At 38.6% G+C, this 22,473-nt stretch overlaps 1 protein-coding gene across 2 annotated transcripts in view; it reads left to right on the forward strand.

Moving 5' to 3' along the window:
• LRCH1 (leucine rich repeats and calponin homology domain containing 1) overlaps positions 1-22,473 on the forward strand; it is a 186,492-nt gene that overhangs the window by 158,444 nt on the left and 5,575 nt on the right. The window contains exons 16-19 of one of the 2 annotated variants that reach the window (XM_063101723.1): positions 624-733; positions 3,219-3,356; positions 8,948-9,025; positions 16,418-18,374. In XM_063101723.1, the coding sequence (XP_062957793.1) occupies positions 624-733; positions 3,219-3,356; positions 8,948-9,025; positions 16,418-16,624 (533 nt within the window). In that variant the 3' untranslated portion in view covers positions 16,625-18,374. Of the gene's footprint in view, positions 1-623; positions 734-3,218; positions 3,357-8,947; positions 9,026-16,417; positions 18,375-22,473 lie in introns of those variants that run through there. The other variant, XM_063101724.1, reaches the window with a different exon arrangement.

Genomic DNA, 22,473 nt, shown 5'->3' on the forward strand with positions numbered 1-22,473 from the left:
AATGATGTCTTAAGCTACCTCTAATCTTGCCAACCTTTTTAAAAGGAGTCTCTGCTCATCTCTGGAGAGCTGAGTTTTTGGGTACCCTGTCAGTGACTTAATAGAAAGCAGAATTTTTCCACTCCATACTCAAATAGATAAACCTTTGTGTCGTCACTTAGTTCTTAACCCGGGCTTATTAAAAATTTTGTGCAAACAAAAGCATTAACCTGTGCTTATTTTTAACACATAAAGCAATTCTGGAATCTTCAAACATGAAATAAATGAACTGAATTTAATGAAAGGATTGTGAGTGTAAATTAAAACTTAGAATGAAAGCAGTGGAAAAAGGAGAGAAGCAGGTCATCTGTACAGATGTGGCCGAGAATGGTCCAGTGGTGACACAAACCCTTCCCTGGATGTAGTTCATTATCACCAAAAAATACAGCCTGCCAGTCTGCATAACCTAGCATAACTTACAGTATAATCTTCAGAATATTCAAATCAAGCTTTCTCTGTTAGTTGGATTTTTCTTTTTTTCTGTCATTTGTAAATGAATTATTTGGGTTAAAGAGACTTGCTTAAATATGAATAATCCTATATGGCAACCTGTACATTAAGGCTTTTCTCCCTTTCTATTGTAGTGTTTCTAAGACCTCAGAGAAATTTGGAATCTATAGACCCACAGTTTACAATTCGGAGGAAAATGGAGCAGATGAGAGAAGAAAAAGAGCTGGTGGAACAACTCCGTGAGGTACCCAAGAGATATTATGTGACTAAATAATTTCCGAATTGAAGCAGCATTCTATATTTTTAAAAAATAAACTCTAAAGCATTGCAAGCACTCCTAGTTTCAAATCTAGCTAGATCACTTACTGACTGTTTGATATTGGGTAAGTCACTTAACACTCCTGAGTTTCCATTTCATTGACTAAAAAAATAGTTCCAATCTCCCTTATGGGGCTTTGTGAGGAATATATGATATAATGCAAGTAGATGTACTTAGTATACATGTATAAATGCTAGCACTATTTCAGTTCAGGCATACTTTAAATATTGCATTATCATTTACTTACTTAACAGTAATATTCTTTTAATTTAAAGATGTTTATAGTTACCCTCACTTTGTATCTCAAACTGGTCAGAGCTTTTAAGTCAATCATTTAATAGGCTCACCACTTGAGCTCCAAGCAAGGACGAAGTCTTGTGCTGGGTGCCATCAAAGATTTTAAGCGTGGTGATGGCAGAGACCATGGCTGTCTTATTCCTTGTTGTATCTCTTAGTTCCTAGTGGGCACTCTCTGTGTCTAGTTGGGAAAGTCATACATAAATACGTGTATCTGGAAGGTTAAATAACAGTACAGTGTCAATCACCAAGGAAGAAGACATTGGTATTAGTTACTAAAGACTGCACATTATGAATTGCTACATACATTCTTTATGTTAAAAGAAAAGTACCATAGCTGTGAACTTTGAAGAGTATGAGAAAGATTCTTGGAGGAGATAGATTTTATGTTAAATCTTCTCTTTTCATTAACATGTTTATTGACTGCCACTCTGTGCCAGACGGTATTCTAGGTGGTGGATATGGAAGAGAGCAAAAAGGCCCCTGCTGTTCTGAAGCCTACAGTCTATTGTGAAGAGATAGCAAATAAGAAATAAATGATTAAATATGTAATTTCAGATAGCAAATAATAAATAAATAAATATGCAATTTCAGATAGCAATGAGTTCTACAAATGAGCGATAAATTCTATAAATAAATTTAAATTAAGTTAAAGTAGGTCAACCTTTTTGTTATTGCAGGTATAATGCTATATATATGGTTTAGCAGGTCAGGAGGAAAGAATTAAACACACACACACACACACACACACACACACACACACACACACACACACACACACACACAAAACAACCTTGTACCACCACTTTAAGCCACTATGATTGATTCAACAAGTGCAAAGAAAAAGTCAGACTTCTGTCCAGAGTATTTGTTTGTGCTATAAACTTGGTAGGTGAGCTTTCTGAGCTATATGAAAATAGGATCAGAAGCTAAGGTATGCCTCTTAAAGACTGAAAGCTAATCATTTTATCTTAAACATGGGTCTTATTGATCATTTGTATTTTAATTTAGTGATATAAAATTAGAGACTGAAAAAGTATCTAAAAAAATTAGGTATCTACAGATGGGATAGTTCTGAAAAAGATTTATGTAACACTGTTACATAAATGCACTAATATGGGCATAAATGCATATATGCACTGTTTTTTAAGTTTCCATTTATTGCAAATTACCAAATTAAATCATCCTTTCATAGGTTATTCTCCAGTTAAAAGGAGCTCTGTTGCAAAGCAGAAACTTTTATTTGAGGTTTTAGAACTGATGTCTCTACTTCTGCAAGAGGATGGAAATAGGCATACTTTTCCCTATTCCTCCCACTAAGTACAACTGAAACGCCTATGTAAAAGAAACATATGAATACTCCGAAAGGTAAAGAGCAGGCAGACTGGCTAGGGTCCTTCGGACCTGAGGACAGCATGGTAGTGAGCTGTGTGGATTTTCTTTTCATCTCATATAACTGGGAGCTTAACTAGCTGGAAACCTGGAGACTCTAATGGCACAGATTTTCAAAGCCCTGACAAAAACCTGCTTTCTCTGGCCACATCACCAGGAAAGGGGCAGCCTAGCAAGATAGAAAGATTTCAGAGAATAGACCCTCTACTCCAACTGAACACCACAGAAATAAAACTGGTCCCACCCTCACCCACACCAGCAAAGGCCAAGTCAGGAGGCTAGACTTCGGCCCTCACTGGGGTGATACCAGAGAAGGCTGTGTCAGGAGCCAGAACTTTCATCCCCATCGCCAGCTGAGGAGCCGTGTGTGCTCCCACGGTGTCAGTGGGCACCACTGGGGAGCCTGGATTTCCACTCGCACCCAGCAGTAAGAAGCCACCCAGCCTCACCCCCTCCTCCTGGCAAACCGAGACCAAGTGAGAAAGCTGGACGTCTGTATTCATCTGGCAGTCACAGGTGGTAGCCCCTCTTTCCCTACTAGAGAGCAACTTCGATAAAGTTTGGAAAGATTTACATAATACCAGTGTTTTCCGGGCATCCCTATCTCTATCCTTCATAATGAGGTCAGTGCCTCATAAATACCCGTAATTGTATTTGACCCTCAGTTGCCTCAGTGTGATTAACGCCGATAGCAACTGGCTTCCTTCTGATTTCCCGACAGAGCATCGAGATGAGACTGAAGGTCACTCTCCATGAAGACCTGGGGGCGGCACTCATGGATGGTGTCGTCCTCTGCCATCTGGTCAACCACATCCGCCCGCGGTCTGTTGCAAGCATCCATGTCCCCTCGCCAGCCGTTGTGAGTAACACCACATAAAAGGCAGCTGACTTTGGCAGAAAACAGACTCTTCTGGAAGGTGTTGTTCAAGATGCCCAACTCCTTTCTGTTGGGCCCGCCAGCTAGAAGAGTAGAGAAGCAACAAAGGAGTGGGTCTGAATGAAGCAACATTTTTACTGTGAAAAGGGAGAATATTTAAAAATACCTAAATGACAGAAAAATAGTTTTATTTCAAATATCAACTAAACCACTTTCAAGAAGTTAGTGATTGAGGCGATAACTTTCACACTCACTGTAGGAACATAAAGATTTATTTCTGACAAGGGGTCATTGACATTGAGAAGTCTGTTCAGAAAGCTGCTTTTGGTTGGTCGCTTCACTTTTAGATGGAATCTCTTTTCCTTATTCATCATTGAGGATTTTAGGATAGCCCCGAAAAGATGTGAATTCTGTGGAAATCGTTAAGAATCCATCAAGCCAGAGGTCGGTCAGCCGGTCATGAATTCAACAATTCCTTGATCAGTTACTGTGCTCAAGGACACTTTGGAGATAACGGGAAACCGTGGGGAAGGGCGAAAGGGCTGAGGCTCCATTAACGCCCCCAGGTCCTCGCCTGTAGGGGAGGTGAAACCTTCACGTGAGATCTGCCTCCCACATACCACAGAGCATGTCATGAGCCAGGTGAGAGCTACAGTCATTTTTCTGGCTGTTCAGGTGAGAGGGGAAGAATCAGAGATAAGCTTGTCTTTGAAACCCAGGTAGTGTTTAGACAGATAGAAGAAAGAGAACTTTCTACCCGCACTATTTGCTGTTAGGAGAAGCTGAAGAGTTTAGATGCTAAGAATATCAGGTTTGGATTAAAATTCCAGATCTACTTCTAAAAGCCATACGACTTTGGGCAAGTTATTTATCTGTGATGGAAATGTTCTGGGGAGGTTGAAATGAGGTATTACAGATGATACACACGTATACATAAGCTGCATTATCATTAGTGTTTATATAGCAGATTTGCACAGTTCAGAGCCCCTCCCCTCCAAGTTCAATGTTCATAAGATATTGTGTAATCAGTGTGTTGGGCGACGCTCATGTGCAGCCGCACTCCCTATACCCCGGGAAAGCCTTGGAAAGCCTACTTTGTTCTACTTTCTTTTCTCCTGACAGCAGGAAAAATTAGCCAATAATCCCATTTCAACTGTCAGTTTCCTAATAGTGAACATATTTTTCCTTTCAAAAGTTTGACCTTTTTTTTTTTTTCTTCAGAAACACAGTGGGGAAAAGAGACCTATTTGTCTTCTTTTTCAAATCTGCCTCCAGCAGGCTTATGTAGGACAGTAAATTCTATCCTGTAATCCAATGTGAAACTTTCCAGTATCTTTTACAAATGAGGTCCAAACAGCCATGAAGTGGTCTGAGCCATGTGCCAAATTCGCATTTAATAATTTTTCCCAGTTTATCAGAGACACTACAGACTCCTCTTCTCCCAACTTGAATGTACAATTAGCATTTTATGTTTATCGTCGAAGGTGTAAGCAGACACTATGAATTGTGTATCTATATACCTTTTTATATTTTATTAGTTCTTCAGGAAAAAGGCTACATTCTTTAGGAATGTTTTGGTTTTTACCTTTTCTTTTTTTTTTAAATATAATTTTTAAAATTGAAAAAATAATGGGAGATAATGCCTGATTAGCAAAAAAAGAGAAAATAGAGGAAAGCAGAAGAAAAACAAACCATCTTTATCATACCACCCAAAGCCAACCACTGTTAACATTTTGTCTTCTTTACTACTCACATAGATATTTATTTAGGAGGCTGTCTGGTACGGGGATCTGAACCCGTGACCTTGGTGTTATAAGGCTACCCTCTAGCCAGCTGGGCTAACTGGCCAGCCCCATATTTGTACATTTAAAGTTTTTTTAGTTGTGAGATTCTCATATATATTATTTAGTAGCTTTTAAAGTTTATTATTAAAACCTAAATGTTTCCTTATGTCATTGAAATTCTTCACAAATATTCATTTTAACAACTGTAACATGTTTTAACCTACATTACTATCTTGTAGTTTTTCTTTTTAGAAATTCAGGCTGTTTATAAATGTCCAATTACCAAAAATTCTTCAGTGAGTATCTTGAAGCCCTTTTTGACCAGGCCCAGCCACGCTGTCACCGTGGAACTTGCTTCTGTCTGTGGTGGGAGTCATTTCTCTCTACCCAGTCTTGGCACGGGCGGCCCTGTCCGCTCCATACCCTGCTCTCTTCAGCCCTTCAGCATCAGTCACCAGCTCCCACTTCTTCTCTACTTCAGCGTCTACAGGGGGCAAGCCATTCTTGACCTCTTAGGCCTGGGTTTCCTTGTTTGTTTGGTTTTGCTCCCTTATAGCAACCACATCACAACCAAGAACTATCCTATATTATACTATATTTTCCTTTAACTTGTTCCTATTTCCAAATATACTAGAGCTAAGTGGCCATGAGGATTATATCTTTTGGTTCCACATTTGTATCTTTAGCACCAAGTATAATATCTGCGCCATGTTGTATTTAGTAGTTGTTGCCCCATCAGCAATGGATGAGAGTGCCATTTCTACTGGTATTATTGCCAGCATTAAACATTCTAATTTTTCATTCATGAAACTAATATCGTCTTTTTTTTTAATGCCAAGATGAGGGAATATAGTGATGAGCAGAATTACTATCATTGTCAATATGCTATGAGGCTGTTTCTTAGAAAAATAATTTCTTTAGTCCTTGACAATTTGTTAAGCAAAAACATTGGCATCCCAATCAGTGTAATTGGTGTAATTTTTGATTCTTAGTCTTTGACTAGTGAGGTTGAACCTTTAAGCATTACATTTGCCTTAAGTACTTTTCCACCTGAAGCTAGGCAATAATCTTAAAATAGGTCCCCCCCCCTCCCAAAGATCTTTATGTAGCTTGAACACACTTTCCATTGGCTCCTTCTGGGCTGACCTAAGTCTTTTGAATGATGTTGGGCATCACTGGAGTTTCAGAACAGACTCTCTAAGCCACAAGTAGATGGAGGATGACATTGGGCCCACAGGATCAGGGAGACAAGTGCTGGGGTCTCAGCATGATGAAATACCTCTTGGGATGACCCTCTCTGCCAGGTCTGGGACCTATTCTTCCATATCCCCTTGTCACGTTCCTCATGTCCATTCCTTCTGTTTGCAGGAGGCTGAATGTGGTGGTTTTGTCCTAGACATGCTAGGGGGTGGGCAACACCCCCCAGGCATGTGCTTGCTACCTCTTTGTAGGGCCCACATTGAGGGACACAACTTCCTCTCTAGCCAAGATGGAGAATATTTGTTTAGCCTCCAAACTAAATTGTTCCACATGGCAACAGGCTTCCTTTCTTTTTGGGGGGGAAGAAGTCCTTTTTTTCTTCTTGTATAAAGAAATGCTGTGCAAATTTAGATTTTCATGATGATTGGTTTGTGCCTCTGTAAATGGAATGTCTATAAAACATGCTCCTACAGCTAGACTGCTGGAATCAGTCATGCTTCTTGCTTTCCTTTCCAAAGACACTAATAGTGGAATATTAAAACTTAGCAAGAAAGTGTTTAAAACTTACCATGTAAAAATTATAATGTATGAACCAAATGTACCTGTTATTCATCTCTTAGATAACTTAGATGAACTTGGAGGTCATCTATAACCAAGGTCAACTCAGTTGTGAGAAGATTTGGTTAAGTCCTGACCATCCCATTGTTTTTAGTGATGTTTACCTCAGTGTTGCCTCTTTCTAATTGAATTCATGGCTTTGGTAAAAAGATTAATTGGCTTGGTGAATTTAACCCTTCATATGGAAATATATCTGTAGATGGAGAAAGATGATGTTTATGGTCCATTCTTAGATGAACTAAAGCAGGTTACACAACAGTATGATCCCATAAAAACTGTATGTATATATGTATGTGTATGTATGTGCATGTATATATACACACACACATATACATATGTATGCAGAGAACGTTACATACATACATTGGTGTATATACACACATATCAGGGGACTTCAAAAAGTTTATAGAAAAATGGAATTAAAAGATAAAAATAAAAAATATAAACTTTATTTCTCTACATAAGCTCTATCAAGTTCAAGACATTTTTGTAAGTGATGATACCAGTCATTTAGTCCATCCCTAAAGAACTGGGGGGTTCTAGGAATTTAACCATGTCAATGGAGTCTTTTTTACATTATTAACTGAAGAATAATGGGTGCCCTTTAAAGATTTTTTCAGATTAGAAAACAGAAAGAAGTCAGAAAGAGCCAAATCAGACTGTAAGGTGGATGCTTAGTGATTTCCCATTGAAACCCTTGCAAAATTGCCCTTGTTTGATAAGAGGAATGAGCAAGAACATTGTCATGGTGGAGAAGGACACTCTGGTGAAGCTTTCTCAGGCGTTTTTCTGCTAAAGTTTTGGCTAACTTTCTCAAAATACTTTCATAATAAGTATATGTTTTTGTTCTTTGGCCTTCCAGAAGGTCAACAAGCAAAATATCTTGAGTATTCCAAAAAACTGTTGCCATGACTTTTGCTCTTGACCAGTCTGCTTTTGCTTTGACTGGACCACGTCCACCGCTTGGTGGCCATGGCTTTGATTGTGCTTTGTCTTCAGGATCATACTGGTAAAGCCATGTTTCATCTCCCGTTACAGTTCTTCAAAGAATTGCTTCAGGATCTTGATTCTACTTGTTTAAAATCCCCATGGAAAGCTCTGCTCTTGTCTGCAGCTGATCTGGGCGCAACAGTTTGGTACCCACTGAGTGGGAAGTTTGCTCAGCTTTAATTTTCCAGTTAGAATCATGTTAGCTGAACCAGTTGCGATGCCTATGTTGTTGGCTATTGTTTCTGCTATTAATTGTTGGTCCTTTTCTTAGGGCATGAACAAGATTAATTCTTTCCTCGCAAATTGCTGTGGATGGTCTGCCACTTACGTGGGCTTCATCTTCAACGTCATCTTGTCCCTTCTTAAAACGAGTTATCAATTTGTAAACTGCTGATTTCTTTGGGGCCATTGTTCCATAAACTTTTTGTAAAGCATCAGTGATTTCACCATTCTCCTACCCAAGCCTCGCTATAAATTTGATGTTTGTTCTTGCTTCAATTTTAGCAGAATTCATGTTGCTCTGATAGGCGCTCTTTTAAAACTGATGTCTTATCCTTCTTAGTGCCTCAAACTAGATCTTGTTCAGAGATGTTATAACAAGTTAGTATGAGTTTGTTTTGGTGCAAAAAATTTTGCAGTGCTTGCATTGCTTTTTTACAATATACATTTTCCATGAACTTTTTGAAGACCCCCTAGTGTGTGTGTATGTATATATACATATATGTATGCATACACACACATAGTATCTGGAAGAATACAACCCAAAAATAGTAACAGTTTTTATCTCTAGATGTGTGTTTTGGGTAATTTTTTTGTTTTATTTGCTTATGTATTATTTTCTTTTTTTCCCAATTAACATGTATTACTTTTTCTCCAGTAAACATGCGTTACTTATGCCATTTAGAAAGTCTTAAATTTAACCTGTTATTAAAATGGTTTCTCTTTTAATAATATGTTATTTATGTATATTTGCATTTATAGCCCAAACTTAGCATGGCCAAATGCAGAAGAAATGTGGAAAACTTTTTGGAAGCCTGCCGAAAATTAGGAGTACCAGAGGTAACATCAAACTTAGTTCAATTAATTGTTTTGATAAAAATTTCATTTAATATCTTTGTTTGAACCATTGAATAGATGTAAAGCTTTGTACATCCTTTTTAGTCTCAGTATTTAAGAAATATTATTGAATAAGTTATATAAAACTTTAAATTGTTCTAGTACAGTGAAATTAAAATGGCTTTATGCAGTATGTTCAAATGTGAGGAAAAAAGGAAAATAATTTCTTTAAGGTATTGAAATAAATGTGAAATTACAAACTTAAAAAAAAATTAATCAGCTTGATTCTGTACTCTAAGAACAGAAATTGCTCAAGCTGCAAGTGAGCGTTTAGTCAGGTTGCATGGGGTAGAATTTTGGAGCTGAGAGTTTCCTTACTCCAAGCTCTTAAGCAAAGACTTAAGATAATTGGGTGCCTACTAATTATTGATTTTCATTCCCTGTAGTTGCATTTTGGGTATGTGGATCAAAATAATCAACATTGAAAATATTATAATTATTTTTATTATTATCATTAGCCATTATCATTAATAACAACAATGTTTATATGTTGCTTCATAGTTTGTTAACTATTTGCATTTACAATTTTTTCCTTTACTCTGCTGTGGGTCCAATTGGCAGTTCTCTATAGCCAGCCTAACTACAGTTTGTCACCTTTTCCATCTCCCAAGCTCAGCTCAAGCCTCAGCCTCAGGCAGATGGTTGATTTGGGGACTTTTAAAGACTTTGCTATTAGTAACATAAAATGATTTCTTAGGGAGACATGGGTCAGTCCAATCAGATTGTGGGTTAGTCATATAATGTGAGAAGGTTATCATCACTCTGATAAACAGAAATGGATAGAAATTATATTTATGACTTCTTCTGTCTTTCCTAATACCCCTGGGACAAAGTAACTAAAAAATTCTATCATGAAATACTGTTTTTGAGTACATGAAAGAATTACATTTCAATATATTTCTACTCAGTGATAGAAGTTAGTTATTGAAATTGACAAAGGCTTTTTATCCCCTCTCCCTTCCTCTCTCTTTCCTTTTTCCCCTCCTTTTTTTCTTTACTTCCTTTCTCCTGCCCCTTTTTTTTCTTAGCTTGGTGGGGTTCAGAGATGGTAGGCTTCTAATTTTATTTGAGGAAAAGAAGAGCATTATTACAGCATCTTTAAGTCAGAGCTGTATCAATAAAAAGAAACTTACAAATTAGTTTTTAAAAAGAGTGTATTTTTATATAATGGACTGAGTGTCTTTGTGATCGATTCTGCTTTCAGCAATGTTAATCTGTGTGTCTATATTGTATGTGTATATTTTAATATTGCATATACATTCCTGGCTTTGAATATATGTGAAAAGTTTACACAATTTTCAGTGACTTGATTCTGCCATGGGCAAGTAAGATTTCCCATGTGACAATCAAAACTCTCCTTCCAGGTTTCAGATGATGAATTATTCATGTCTGTGTTAGAAAGCACTGATGAGTTATACCTAACCCCCTGTGACTTTTTTTTTTTTTAAACTCATCAATGTTTTTCTTAGCTTACAGTGATACAAAGTGAAATGGAAATGCCCTTTACCATTTACTGTGAGTAAAGATTGGTAATTATAATTTCCTTTTAAAGTGGGGGAAAAGGAAATTAAATTACCATAAAAATGTAGAGCAAAATTTATCATAATTTCTGAATTATGCCCCTAGTATAGTGCCCCAGCACTAATAGGCAATTCATAATTCCCAAGAAGGTTGAAATACACAGAGTGAATGACCTTTTTGGCCAGTGTCCCAGTTAACCATGCTTAGTAAGAAATACATCACTTAGGTTATTTTTTTAAAATATTTTTAAGGTTTGAGGTGATTTTCAAGTTTGTAGTATGTGTGTGTATGTGTACATACATATTCATTCATCCTATTGGATAAGCCAATAGCATTTTACCTTAAATTCAATGCTACTAGAAAAAGTCTGTGAGCAGTTGAACTTCTTTAATGAGAATGTTAAAGTAAGTAAGAAATATCCTAGTAGAAAATCAGAAATTCTCAATTGGAAGGCAATTAGCAAATCTTCCTGTATACTCAAAACAGCATGTTTTCATGTCACAGAATGCATGAGGAAATGTTTTCATCTAGGAACATGACACTAAGTTGGGGGTCAGATGACTTCCTCACCCTTATTTATACTTATTTCACTACTTACAAAGGTTAATGTTTCGGTGTATATGTAGCACAGTAGAATTGGTAATTTACACTAAAAAGATAATTGTATACAAAAGTATTTGCAGAAATTCTCCATTACAATTAGACATTTAAAAAGACTAGTACCTATAAAAAACAGAGGATCTATATTATTACTTTTCCTTATTGTATCAAACTTAATATTTGGGTAACAAAATATTTATTGATTTCCCAGTAATCAACATACTTAATTTCCTATAATTTGCAAGCCTTTTCTACTTTCTTTTCCATCCATAACTTATATACACACACACAAACCACAGAAGTCTTGAGTTCTGCATTTTATAAGCTAAATATCTAATTGACAATGATTAATCATCATATAGAGCCTAAAAAGTCGCAGCTGTGTTCTGAATCTAAATTTGTTGCCCTTTGTAATAGAATCACAGTTTAAAACTACAAACCAAAGTCAGGGTCAGCATAATTTTATCAGGTTCATATGGATGGAACACAGTAACTGAGCAGATGTAGTTAAAGTTATTATGTGTAAAGTAATACAATGGAATGGAAGCAATTTTAAAATTATTCTGATTGTTACAGTTTATTCTGTTTTTCTATAGAAGTCCCCATGAACACAGTCCCATGAATTTGCTCCAAGGTTGGTCAAGGTTCATGAAACATTTATGTGCTTCAACAGCTAGAGCCACTCTGTGGTTTGTTGAATACTCAGGAAATGTGTCCATGCACGATATGGCAGAATATTACCAAATTCACTGAATAAATAGTAGAGGTTAGTGGGTGAGACTGTCTATCCCTCGGTGGTATTTTAGGCCCATTTTTTACAGTGGGATAGGGAGTGGGTTTCTGGTGTGGCTCATCTGTACATGTGGCTTCTTCAAATAGGCTCCCTTCAGAACTGTGTACAGGTAAGACACCAGCTCATCGCTCTTTGTGCTGTTGTATCTGTTTGATCAGATTGTGCAGCTAGCTGTCTTTGACTTCTGGTGTGACTGTCAGCTTGGTCTTGAGGACAGATCTACCTGTGGTGGGCTTCCAAATTCTTTGTGTCATCGAAGAATCTGACTCCAACTTGGCCTTGGGTTCATGTGGCTCTTTGTGGACATCTGAAGCTTCCTTTACCTTTTCTGAGTCAGCTCGGTCATTCCTGGCCTCTAACATCTACATAGCAGATTCATGGCTGACTAGTGGGGTTCCCACATCAATCTAAATTTAGGGCTGTTTCAAGGCTCTTATTACCATCCTCTCAGATCAAGAGAAATCTCTGATTTAGGAAGCATCAAAAGTATTTGAAAATAGGTATTTATTTGGTTCACCAGGGACATTTTTCTATTCAATTTTAAATAAGTACCCTTGGTCTCAGCCCTCTCTAAGGAGTAATGTCCACAGTTTACCAGACTTGCCCTCTTTAGAAAAGGAGGGAACTTAGAAAAGAAATCCACTTTTTTTTCTAGCTGCCCAGTGCTGCATTTCCATTACTTACTGTCTCTAGGGAGCAAATAGAGGAGACAATTAAGGGCAGCGGCTCCACTGGCGGTAGTGGACACCTTGGCAGCTGATGGCCCCTTCCCGCCTGTCAGGCAGCCCAGGGGTCCTTTCGGGACTGTAGCAGGTGGAAGGTTTTCATTCCATGTCCACAAAGACAGGTCACTTGGTGTTCCTCAGCTTCTGCATCAGCCACATGGAGTTGAAAATAAAGCACTAAGTCCATTCAGATGCTAACAGAGATTGTGCTGATGTAAGTGGAATTAGGGCTGAGTTTTTCTTCTTTTTAGTACCTTTCATATTTGCCTTTTTGTTGTTTCATCATGAGACTTTTATATGTGAAAGTAATAGTAATAACTTTCCTACTTTACACCTGTTGTGAGGGTCTAGAAAATTATCCATACGTAACTGATGGAAATTTTTGTTATTGAAAGACAGTCTACAAATTGGAGCTACTGTCTTTTTGTTTTAATCTTGAGAATAGGAGAAAAGAGTTTCTTATCCTCTTTGAGCCTTAGGACTCTTTTTCTTCCCCAAATCAATGGTTTTAGTATCAATTTAAATCATAACTAATACTATTTGGGGGAGGATGAGATTCTTATTATAAGATTTATTTTAATTTTCTATTTAGATCAGCTAATTCTAAGGTTGAATAATCAGAGGTGCAGACTGACAGGTTTCTTATTTTACTAACATGAATTTTTAAATTCATACTTTTTTTCAAAAACCAGTCTCTAGCTTGTAAAATCAGTTATGTCTTTTACAGGTAGTATGTGTTTACTGTTTATGTAAGCATCCGTTCCCAGGTGTATGCCTCCTGGTCACCTCTGGTCAGTGGTCTGATAGCTTGTCATATGTCAATGAACTATTTTAGAAGCAGTATCTTCAGAAAGTTTTAAGTTACATTTTTAGAATAATTAGCTTACCAACTTTAGAGGGTAACAATTTTAGCATGAAATTGACAATTAGTTGTCATATATTTGGAGAAAATTGGAAAATTGAAAATGCTCTCTCACCTCTCTTATCTCCCTGCCAAAATACATCTTGTCATGAAGTTAGGGTTTTAAATTTTCAGAATGACCATCAACATTCCTGTGCCATGATATTTTAGATTTAAAAAAATACTTTGTAAGCATATTGACTTTTAAAATTATACTTAAATAAGGATATTCCAAATCTCTAAATAAAACTTCTGCCTAGATATTGTTAGCTCTTAGAATTCATACTGTATTACACCCAGAACTTCTATATAAACTAGACCTGCTGCCAAGTCTGTCTACCTTTCTGTTTGTGTCCATATTATTTGGGGAACCCGAGGCAATCTTTGGTAATACTCTCAGACACACACACTCCTGTGTTCACTCTAAGTGGATCATTTAACCTGTGGCAATTGTGATTTTTGTTCACCATGACAGGAATTAGCATCCACTCTTGCCTCTGGGGACTCTGAGTGAATTAACTTTGTTTTTCAGATGCCTTGCAGTAATGACAAATGCTCTGTAAATACATGGTGAAATTTTGCCTCTTTAAATTTCCCTCCTTTTTAATGTTTTCCAATTTCAGTTTTCAGAAATAAAGATTATAATCTCTAAGTCCCTCTCATTAAGGCTCAGTGTTGGAAAGCACAAAGGTCAGAAAATCCCAAGTTCCCTTAAGAATTTCAACACTAGTTCACATCGTAGCCTTATTGCAAAGGCTGGATCTAACCCCGTCATGCGGGGTTGAATCAGACGACAGTTCTCAGATGGCCACAGCAGCCCACATTCCATACATTAATTATGGTGGTTTCCATTTTTGCCTACCAGTCTTAGACCCATTCCTTTTTCTTTAGAGGTCATGATTTAATTTAAGCCAACCACCATAGGCTGTGACTGTAGGATTTCCCCACTTTAGTGAAGCCCAGAGCCTGTGGCATCATGAAATATTTTCCTGGGTGAGAACAGTGGTTTGTGCTGCCTGCCTCTGTGAGGAGTGCACTCCTGAAGAAATACACTGAAAACTGCAGAGATGCTCTGACTCTAGCTCTTTGATGGTGCTGCTTGGGAGCAGACCAGACATGTTTCACAGAGTTATGGGAAATGTGTTGAAATAGTTGCTGGGGATAGAATGATTTGCTTTTAACATGGAAATACCACTTTTGTGAAAATCATTACTGTTTGCACAGAAGCCTTTCTGTCTGATGTCTGCTTTGCTTGGATTTCACTGGTCAAGCACAACATTGCAATAGAAAATTCTTATTGCGGTAGAAAACTTCTTTTCTCAGGTGTTTCTCCATCTGTTAATGCTTGACAAGCATCTGTCTCCCAGTGAAATCCAGCTTATGTGTAGCTGTTTTAATTCTTGGGAGAACTCTACATTAGTAGTTTGATTTCTCCAAATCCACTGAGAAAAGATGCAAGATCTGAATATGTATGAGTTATTAATCTTAAAATATCTTTTGGTAAGAGTCCCTGTACCTTTATAAATAAAATAAAATTAGAATATTTTTAGTTTTATTCAACCCATCTGGTATTGTAGTATTCCTACTTACCTGAGGGCATCGAGCTAACTTCAGAGGATACAAGCAAGACAAAGCCTCCTATAATCCTCTTTCAGTTGCTCTGTGATTTGTATCTGCTTAGGAATAAGGCTAAAATAAAGGGCAATATTGCAGCAAAGTATGTAATATATTATAATATATATTTTAAATGCTTTGCCTTATTTGGACATAAAGCTGCATGTATGAAATATATCATGAATATTTTCAGTCCTTATTTAATTTGGAAACGAAACACAACTTTTCTTTCTTACTGACATATCAATTATAATCACTGTTAATTTCAAGCTGTGGTCACTTCCGGTTCAGGAATTCAGTGTATCCAAAAACTGTTTGCTTCCTGACGGCAATAGGCTGCCACAGGTCAACTCAGAAGACTAAGCACCTTATTTTTGCATCTAGTTTACAGTAGATGTTCTGCCTCCTGGTCTGATGAGTGTCAACTAGACAAAACGCAGAGGTCCATTTCCCCCACCATACGTGTTTTGTAGTGAAGGACTTTACATCATAACCCTATGTAGGGCTGTACCTTTGTTCTAACTGTACATCCAAGAAGCCTCCTCTAGACTTTTGGTTAATGTGTAATGGCAAGAATATGAAATTTAATGAATTTTCAGCACTTGTAGAGACATAGTTTGAGCTAACATTCCCCAGAGTTTTCAACAATCCTAAAGTAAAACTGAGTTAGTTATGTGTGTGAACTTTCCGAGAGAAATACTTCATATTCAGTCTGCCTAGACCGGGATAAAAGGTGCATGAACAGAATGGTGACAAGGGGTGGGGGACTAAGCTTTGAAGTTTACTTTTTTTTTTCTTCAGTAAGGTCGAGTTCTAAATGTCTCAAGTGAAAAGCTCTTATTTTATGCCATTGGTGAGCACATGGTACCAGTTGAATATTAAAACCGTTTGAATGCCAGAATGATGACGTATATATTGCAGGACATGCTATTCCTCAATAGTGTGATTGTGAGTCAAGGATTTCTTTGTCCAGTTTGCACAAAACACATCGAGTATTCTACTTTTCTTTTGTAATGGATTTTAAATCTTTGATGGTGGAAAGGGTTTTACCTGCTTGAAATAAGGGTTTACTCTGCCATTTGCTAGTAACCGAAAATGTGTGCTGCTTTCCAGCTGTTCTTCTGTGTATTTTTAATCGTATGCACTGTCTCTTTCTGTTCTAATGGCTGCCCTCGGAATAGGCTGACCTCTGCTCTCCGTATGACATCCTGCGGTTGGATTTTCGTCACATTCGAAAGACTGTTGACACTCTGCTGGCACTCGGGGAGAAACCCCCACAACCAACTTCTGCCTTCCGCTCCAGGGACCTTATAGGCTTCTGTCTTGTCCATATTCTCTTTATAGTGCTGGTCTATATCACTTACCGCTGGAATGCTCTGTCCTCATAACATCTGCATGTGTGTCCAAGTGCTCTGCTCTGTCACCCTGATCTGTGGCAGGGCCCTTCCTCCCCTTGAGCCTTTGCCTTGCAAACTTCCATCCCTGTCATCTCTTCAGTAATCTCTCCAGTTCTGGAGCTGACTGTTTATAAACCAGATTTTCCAGAAGCACAAACTTTGTAGAATGCAGTTCCCATGAAGTATTTTCTCTCACTTAACTTTAAACAACAATGACAGCTAAATGTACCCATACCCCCTGCTTCCTGCTTCCTCATCCACACAGTGCCAACAGCAGTGCTCTGCAGACCCTCCTCTCTCCCCCACAGTGAGCTTCTGCTGCCCTGGGTAGAGGGGAAGAGACCTCCAGGACAGGACAATGGGTTTTAGCATATAGAAGTCTTTCCTTTGGGTCAGTATTTAACTTAAATCCTAATGGAGGACTGTGCAATTTAGCTGCAGAGGAGCCACCTTGCAGAGAAGACAGAGAACCAACATTGTGGCCCAATTTTATCTATAAAAATCTTTAATAATTACCACTATTTTGAAAAATACCATCTGGAGAATGACTGTTTTGCCAACCGTTCAATTGGATTCCTCCCCATTTCCTACAAAGGGAGCTGGGAGGGGCACCAGGTAGGGTTGCTGCCAACTTCCACCCTGAGCAAGCCCGTCTGCCCTCTGCAGAAGGGGCACGCCAGGGGAGCAAGGGCCATTGCTGTTAGAGCGCCACCTGGAGGATTTGCTTACACACTAACTGTGTATTTTTACTTCCTACCCCTTGCTAGGGCTACTGTGAGTCTCTTAGAAAAGTATTTTCGAGAAGGGATTTCTATTTTTGAATACTGTAATGGATGGCTTTGGTTTTTTGCTACATCACATAATAGCTGTAGGTCCAGAATGTGATGTATTTAACTGTATTCATTTTCAAATGAAGCCATGAGTTATGGTACATTCTTGGTCCTGGGGCTTGGGTTACTACGGCAGGAGCCAATAATAAGATTGCTCCTATTTTAGAAGAATGTAGTTTCTCTAATTACTTGAAGTTTCCATTTAACCTTTGGTTTCTAGTGACATTAACTAGCAAAGTGTTTTATTTCTAAGTCAGCTTAAAGGATTAATATCGACTATATCTGCTTTTGGAGCAATGTGATCAGTTTGTAATTTTAAAAAAAAATGTTAGAATCTTATCTAGGGCAAGATATTCCCGGATTCTGGGATGTCTTTTTGTAATATGAGAAGGCCCTGCTCCAAGGTCAAGCCAGTCTCCTCTAGGCTTTATTTTATATTATTTTTGCCAATGCTGTTTGTTAGGTTGGGGAGATGATGGAGTTAACTTCCTCAAGATAAACTTCTGCTTTACTGAGATGCAAACAGTCCTTATACGTGACTATTAAAAAGATAATCTTATTTTTTCTGAACATTTTCATGAATCTAGGGGACTTGAGAATATGGAAAACCCACATAGTTAGAAGAATATATTTATGAAGATTCCTTGCTGCTAAATCCAATCAGATTTTCTAACAGGAAACATTCTTTACATGATAAAATATCTTGAGTTATCTGAGCTTTTTCCTCCTGATTTTGTGTTGACTGGTGAAATACAGGGTATGTGGAAATTATCTCATTAACCTCAGTTGTATATAAATAACCTACAGATGTATTGAATTGCCTTTGGTGCTATCTTGTACACTTCAATCTGTAACACAATAAAAGCCCTTTGTATAATGTCTAACAAGCACCCTGAGCCATAAGTTGCTTAATAAACACATTTTGGGTGATTATTTTATCGCAAGTTTTTACCAGCCCATACGTCTATTTGTGTGCAGCCACAGGCGTGCTCAGCATTTCCATTCCGCTCTGCAGTGCACTGAGTCTTCTCTTGGATGGTCACCACTGTTTGCGCTTTTTTCCCTTTTTTATGGGGGGAAAGGGGGGAAAGAAAGAAAACTCACTGGGTCGCCAACTGAAAGAAAATACTATGAATAAAAACCGAGTACAACAATCATGTAAAATGAGATTTAATTTTTATTACTGACTTGGCACAGTCCTGTAGCCATGTTCATATTTCAGTTCTGGCATCCATAGTATTCTCTGGATGCACTTTCATTTTTCAAGTCATTAATTTATCATAGCCTAATGTTCTGCACTCCTTGGGATTTATCAGATGACGTTTTTTCACTAAGTAATATGGTGACTAACAAAACCCAATTAATTTAGCCCTTTAGGCAAAACTTTGAATGAACTGTTCTGCCCATTGCCAAGCTGTTAATTTCTACTCAGAATATTAGCTTCTCTGTGGTTCTTCTCCAAGGTACAAGCTCCTATGCTAATGTGGTGCCTCCCGTTGCAGCTTGACCAGGGATGCCTGGCTGACCTGTTAATAGTCTGAGAGTTAGTCAGGGATTTAGTTGTGTGATTTATGGTGCATACTAAATCTCTTTCTCACAAGAAAGACCATTTTTTCAGTACTTTGTTCCAATGCCTGATAAAAAGAAACAAATACTTACATTTTCTTTTTAAAATAGCCATTTGTGTTCTCTTTCTCCAGTTTCTCCAGTTGGTGGCAACTCTCCACTGTTAGGATTCTAAAATTTGTGACAACTAATTTCTGATAGTTCCTTCTATGTATGGTTTCTGATCCCTGTGCATTTCATTGTCCTTGGGGAGAGAGATACTTATAAAATGGGGCTGGTGAAAAGGGTCCCCGCAGAATCCCAAAGTAAGACAACTGAGTGGGAATTTCATCAATGAGAGTAGATAAATAAAAGCACTTGATATCCCAGTGCTATTTTTAAGAAATTAAATTTAGTGCTTGGTGGCTTGGGTTCTTTCTATCAAATTCACATCGATCCCTGGATTAGTCATAAGTGCGAAAGGTGTTTCACCCGTGAAGAAAACAGAGATGATGTATTAAAATGTCAGGAGCCTGAATGTGGTTTTGGATTAGGTGAACAATATTTTAATATGATTTTATTTTGGGAGATTTGGTTTTCAAAGTTAGGCTTCAGGTCACAATCGTTAAGGTATTTAAATTGTGCACTTTTTCTTCTTTAAGACTGTCGAGGTCCAATTCCTTGGTTTTTCACTGCGACTTTGTTCTTGTGTTCATTCATTCATTCTTCAAATATTGAATGAGCACTCTGTGCAGAGCCCCATGGTAGGCCCTAAGGATAAAAAAGTGACCATGACACATGACCCTGTCCTCAAAAAGCTTACAGTCTGTACCAGGAGTCAGCAGGCTTTTTCTGTTAAAGGCTCAAATAGTAAATACTTTAGGCTTTTCGGGCCTTACAGTCTCTGTTGGGACTATTCAACTCTGCCTTGGTAGAGTGAACGCAAGTGGTGTGGCTGTGTGCCAACAAAACTTTATTTACAAAAAAAGTCTGGGGGCATGATTATCATGATCTAGTGGATCCTTAGACAAATTAAGAATGATCCAGATAAGGAGCTATGGTGGATCAGGTACAGGTTTCTATAAAACACAAGGAAAGGGGGCCTGACCCTGATAGGGCATGGGGCCCATGTTTGTTCTGAGACCTAGGAGAGATGTCAGAGTAGCCAGGGTAGCAGGGAGGGGAGTTATGGGGTAGGTGTGTGTGGAGAATGAAGTGTTCCAGGGAGAGGAGGGACAAGAAGGTGGAATGGCTGCCAAGCGGAGAAGAGAGGAGTGATAAGAAATGCCCTTGGTCTGTAAGAGGTCGACATGGACTCCATTTCACAGTGCAAGAAACTGAGCCTCCATGGCAGAGCTGGAACTTGAAGGTCTCCTACATTAAAATTGTGCACAGATAGTTTTGTTTAAGGCCAGACAATTTAGTTCCAGGACTTTACATGATTTCACTTTAGTTTTGTGTCTGACCTGGAAGTAGATATTCTATGCCAGGACAAGATGTGTGTCCCTTGCTACAAAGAGAAGCCAAACAAGTTGAGTGGTGGAACTAGAGCCTTTCATTGACTTGAGGGTTCTCTGGCCTTAGCTGACATTGAAATTGCTGGGACTTGCCAACAAAGAACTCCTATGGCCAAAGGACCTCGTCCTATAACATGACTGCAGACTGAACACACTCGTGTTGATTAAGGGATTTATGGGAAGCAGCATGATGTCAAGGAAAGACTCATAAGATCTCAAAATATCAGACACATGTGGTTCCAATCCTGGTCCAGGTCTCAGCAACTGTGTAATGTTGGCAAAGTTACTTGATCCCTCTTTGTCTCAGTTTTCTCATTTGTAAGATGGAGATATTAATATCTACCTTGCAGGACCGTGATACAGAAATAACCAGTGCCAATCTGTAGCATTGGTGCCAGGAGTCTCTCAAAGTTAGCATTTAGTCTGTTGCTCGCCTGCCTTTTCTAGCCCGGTTTGCTGTGGCTCAGAAGAAGGTGGTGAGTGAACCTGATAGGTTCCACTATTGGAGAAGTAACACAAAGCATGGGTTCTTTAAAGGGATCAGAAGCATTATTTCTATGCAGGATACCACTTTATGACTCTCTGCTTTGTGCTGTAAAAAGAAATGCAACAAAAGAAGCCCATGGGTGTACTTAGAGTGCTGTCACATTCTCAAAGAAAACCTGTAGCATCCTAAAACAGTTGAATTTAAATTCAGTTAAAGTCAGTATAAAGGTACAGCTCTCTCTGCTTTACGTCCATTATGTGCAAGGGATATTCTGGAAGGGCCACCTCACTTGCCTGGTCCTTAGAAGTGCCTTCTCTTCTGCGCTATTCCATGTCCAGCTGTAACTCTACAGCGGTTCCTTCCCCATCGCCCCTTCAGAGCTCACTTCAGGGATCGCTCCCCATGGGAGGGGCAGCGGCAGGACTGGTGTGCTGGAGAACAGCAATCAGGCCACTCCTCCATACGCCTCCCTGCTTCTAGAAGGCTCCGACTAGCCCCTCAGGTTGTAATTCCCATCAGTCTTCATCCCAGTCCGGTGATAAAATAACCAGAACTGCCAGGTTTTTATAAGGTTTCTGCCTTTTTATGCTGGTCGTCTTAGGTACCTCCAGCCCCATCAAAGTAATCTGAGGGCACCTCTGGGCTTCTGCAGGACTGAGTGAAAAGAGAATGGCAGGAAGGATGCGAGGGCCACCTTTCTGTGTCTTTTGTTTACTTCTCATTACTAGCTGTGAAGGTGGAAGGGAGAGTCGGAATCTGCACCTGGTTTAGGAGTGCAGCGACCAGGAAGGTGAGAAATACTAGTTGGAAAACTACGGGCCTGGGAAAGAGGGTGCTTAACACCCAGTCTGTGAAGCCTGCAAGTGTCCTGTTGGTAGGAGGCTGAGGCCTCAATACCTTCCCATCCTTGTCTCTCTGGAGCCCCCAGCCCTTCCCTCCTGTGACCTTACCACTCATCAATGGGTGTGTGGCAGTCCCTGTTAGAGGAGACGTGCCACTCTCCCATCATCCTATCAGGACTCGGGATAAAAGCCATTTCATACAGAGATTAGGCTTTGTGGAAATACGATCAGTACTAGAATTCAGGTACATTCGAGACTAAACATAAAGAAACACTGAGGTTGAGAAGCAAAACATCTTGCTCCACTGCTTTGGGCAGATCCTCATTTACAAAATTTTATTCACATTCCTTGCCCAGTGTTCTGTTAATCTCTTAGAGATTTTCTTAGTAATTTGTTAAGCTTATGTGCCATATAGAATGCTTTGGAACTTGTGATTTGATACAAATACTTTTTTACAGTTTGTTGTTTATCTTTTCATTAATTTGGGGTTTTTTTGACACATGGAAGCTTTATATTTTTAGGCAATCAATTGTTCTAGTCTTTTCCTTTGTGATTTTTTTATATTGCTTTTTTAGCTAGAAAATCCTTCCCTATCCATTTATCAGAGAAAAAATTAAAT

The sequence above is a fragment of the Cynocephalus volans genome, chromosome 7 (genome assembly GCF_027409185.1).
Source record: "Cynocephalus volans isolate mCynVol1 chromosome 7, mCynVol1.pri, whole genome shotgun sequence".
Taxonomy (NCBI): Eukaryota; Metazoa; Chordata; class Mammalia; order Dermoptera; family Cynocephalidae; genus Cynocephalus; species Cynocephalus volans.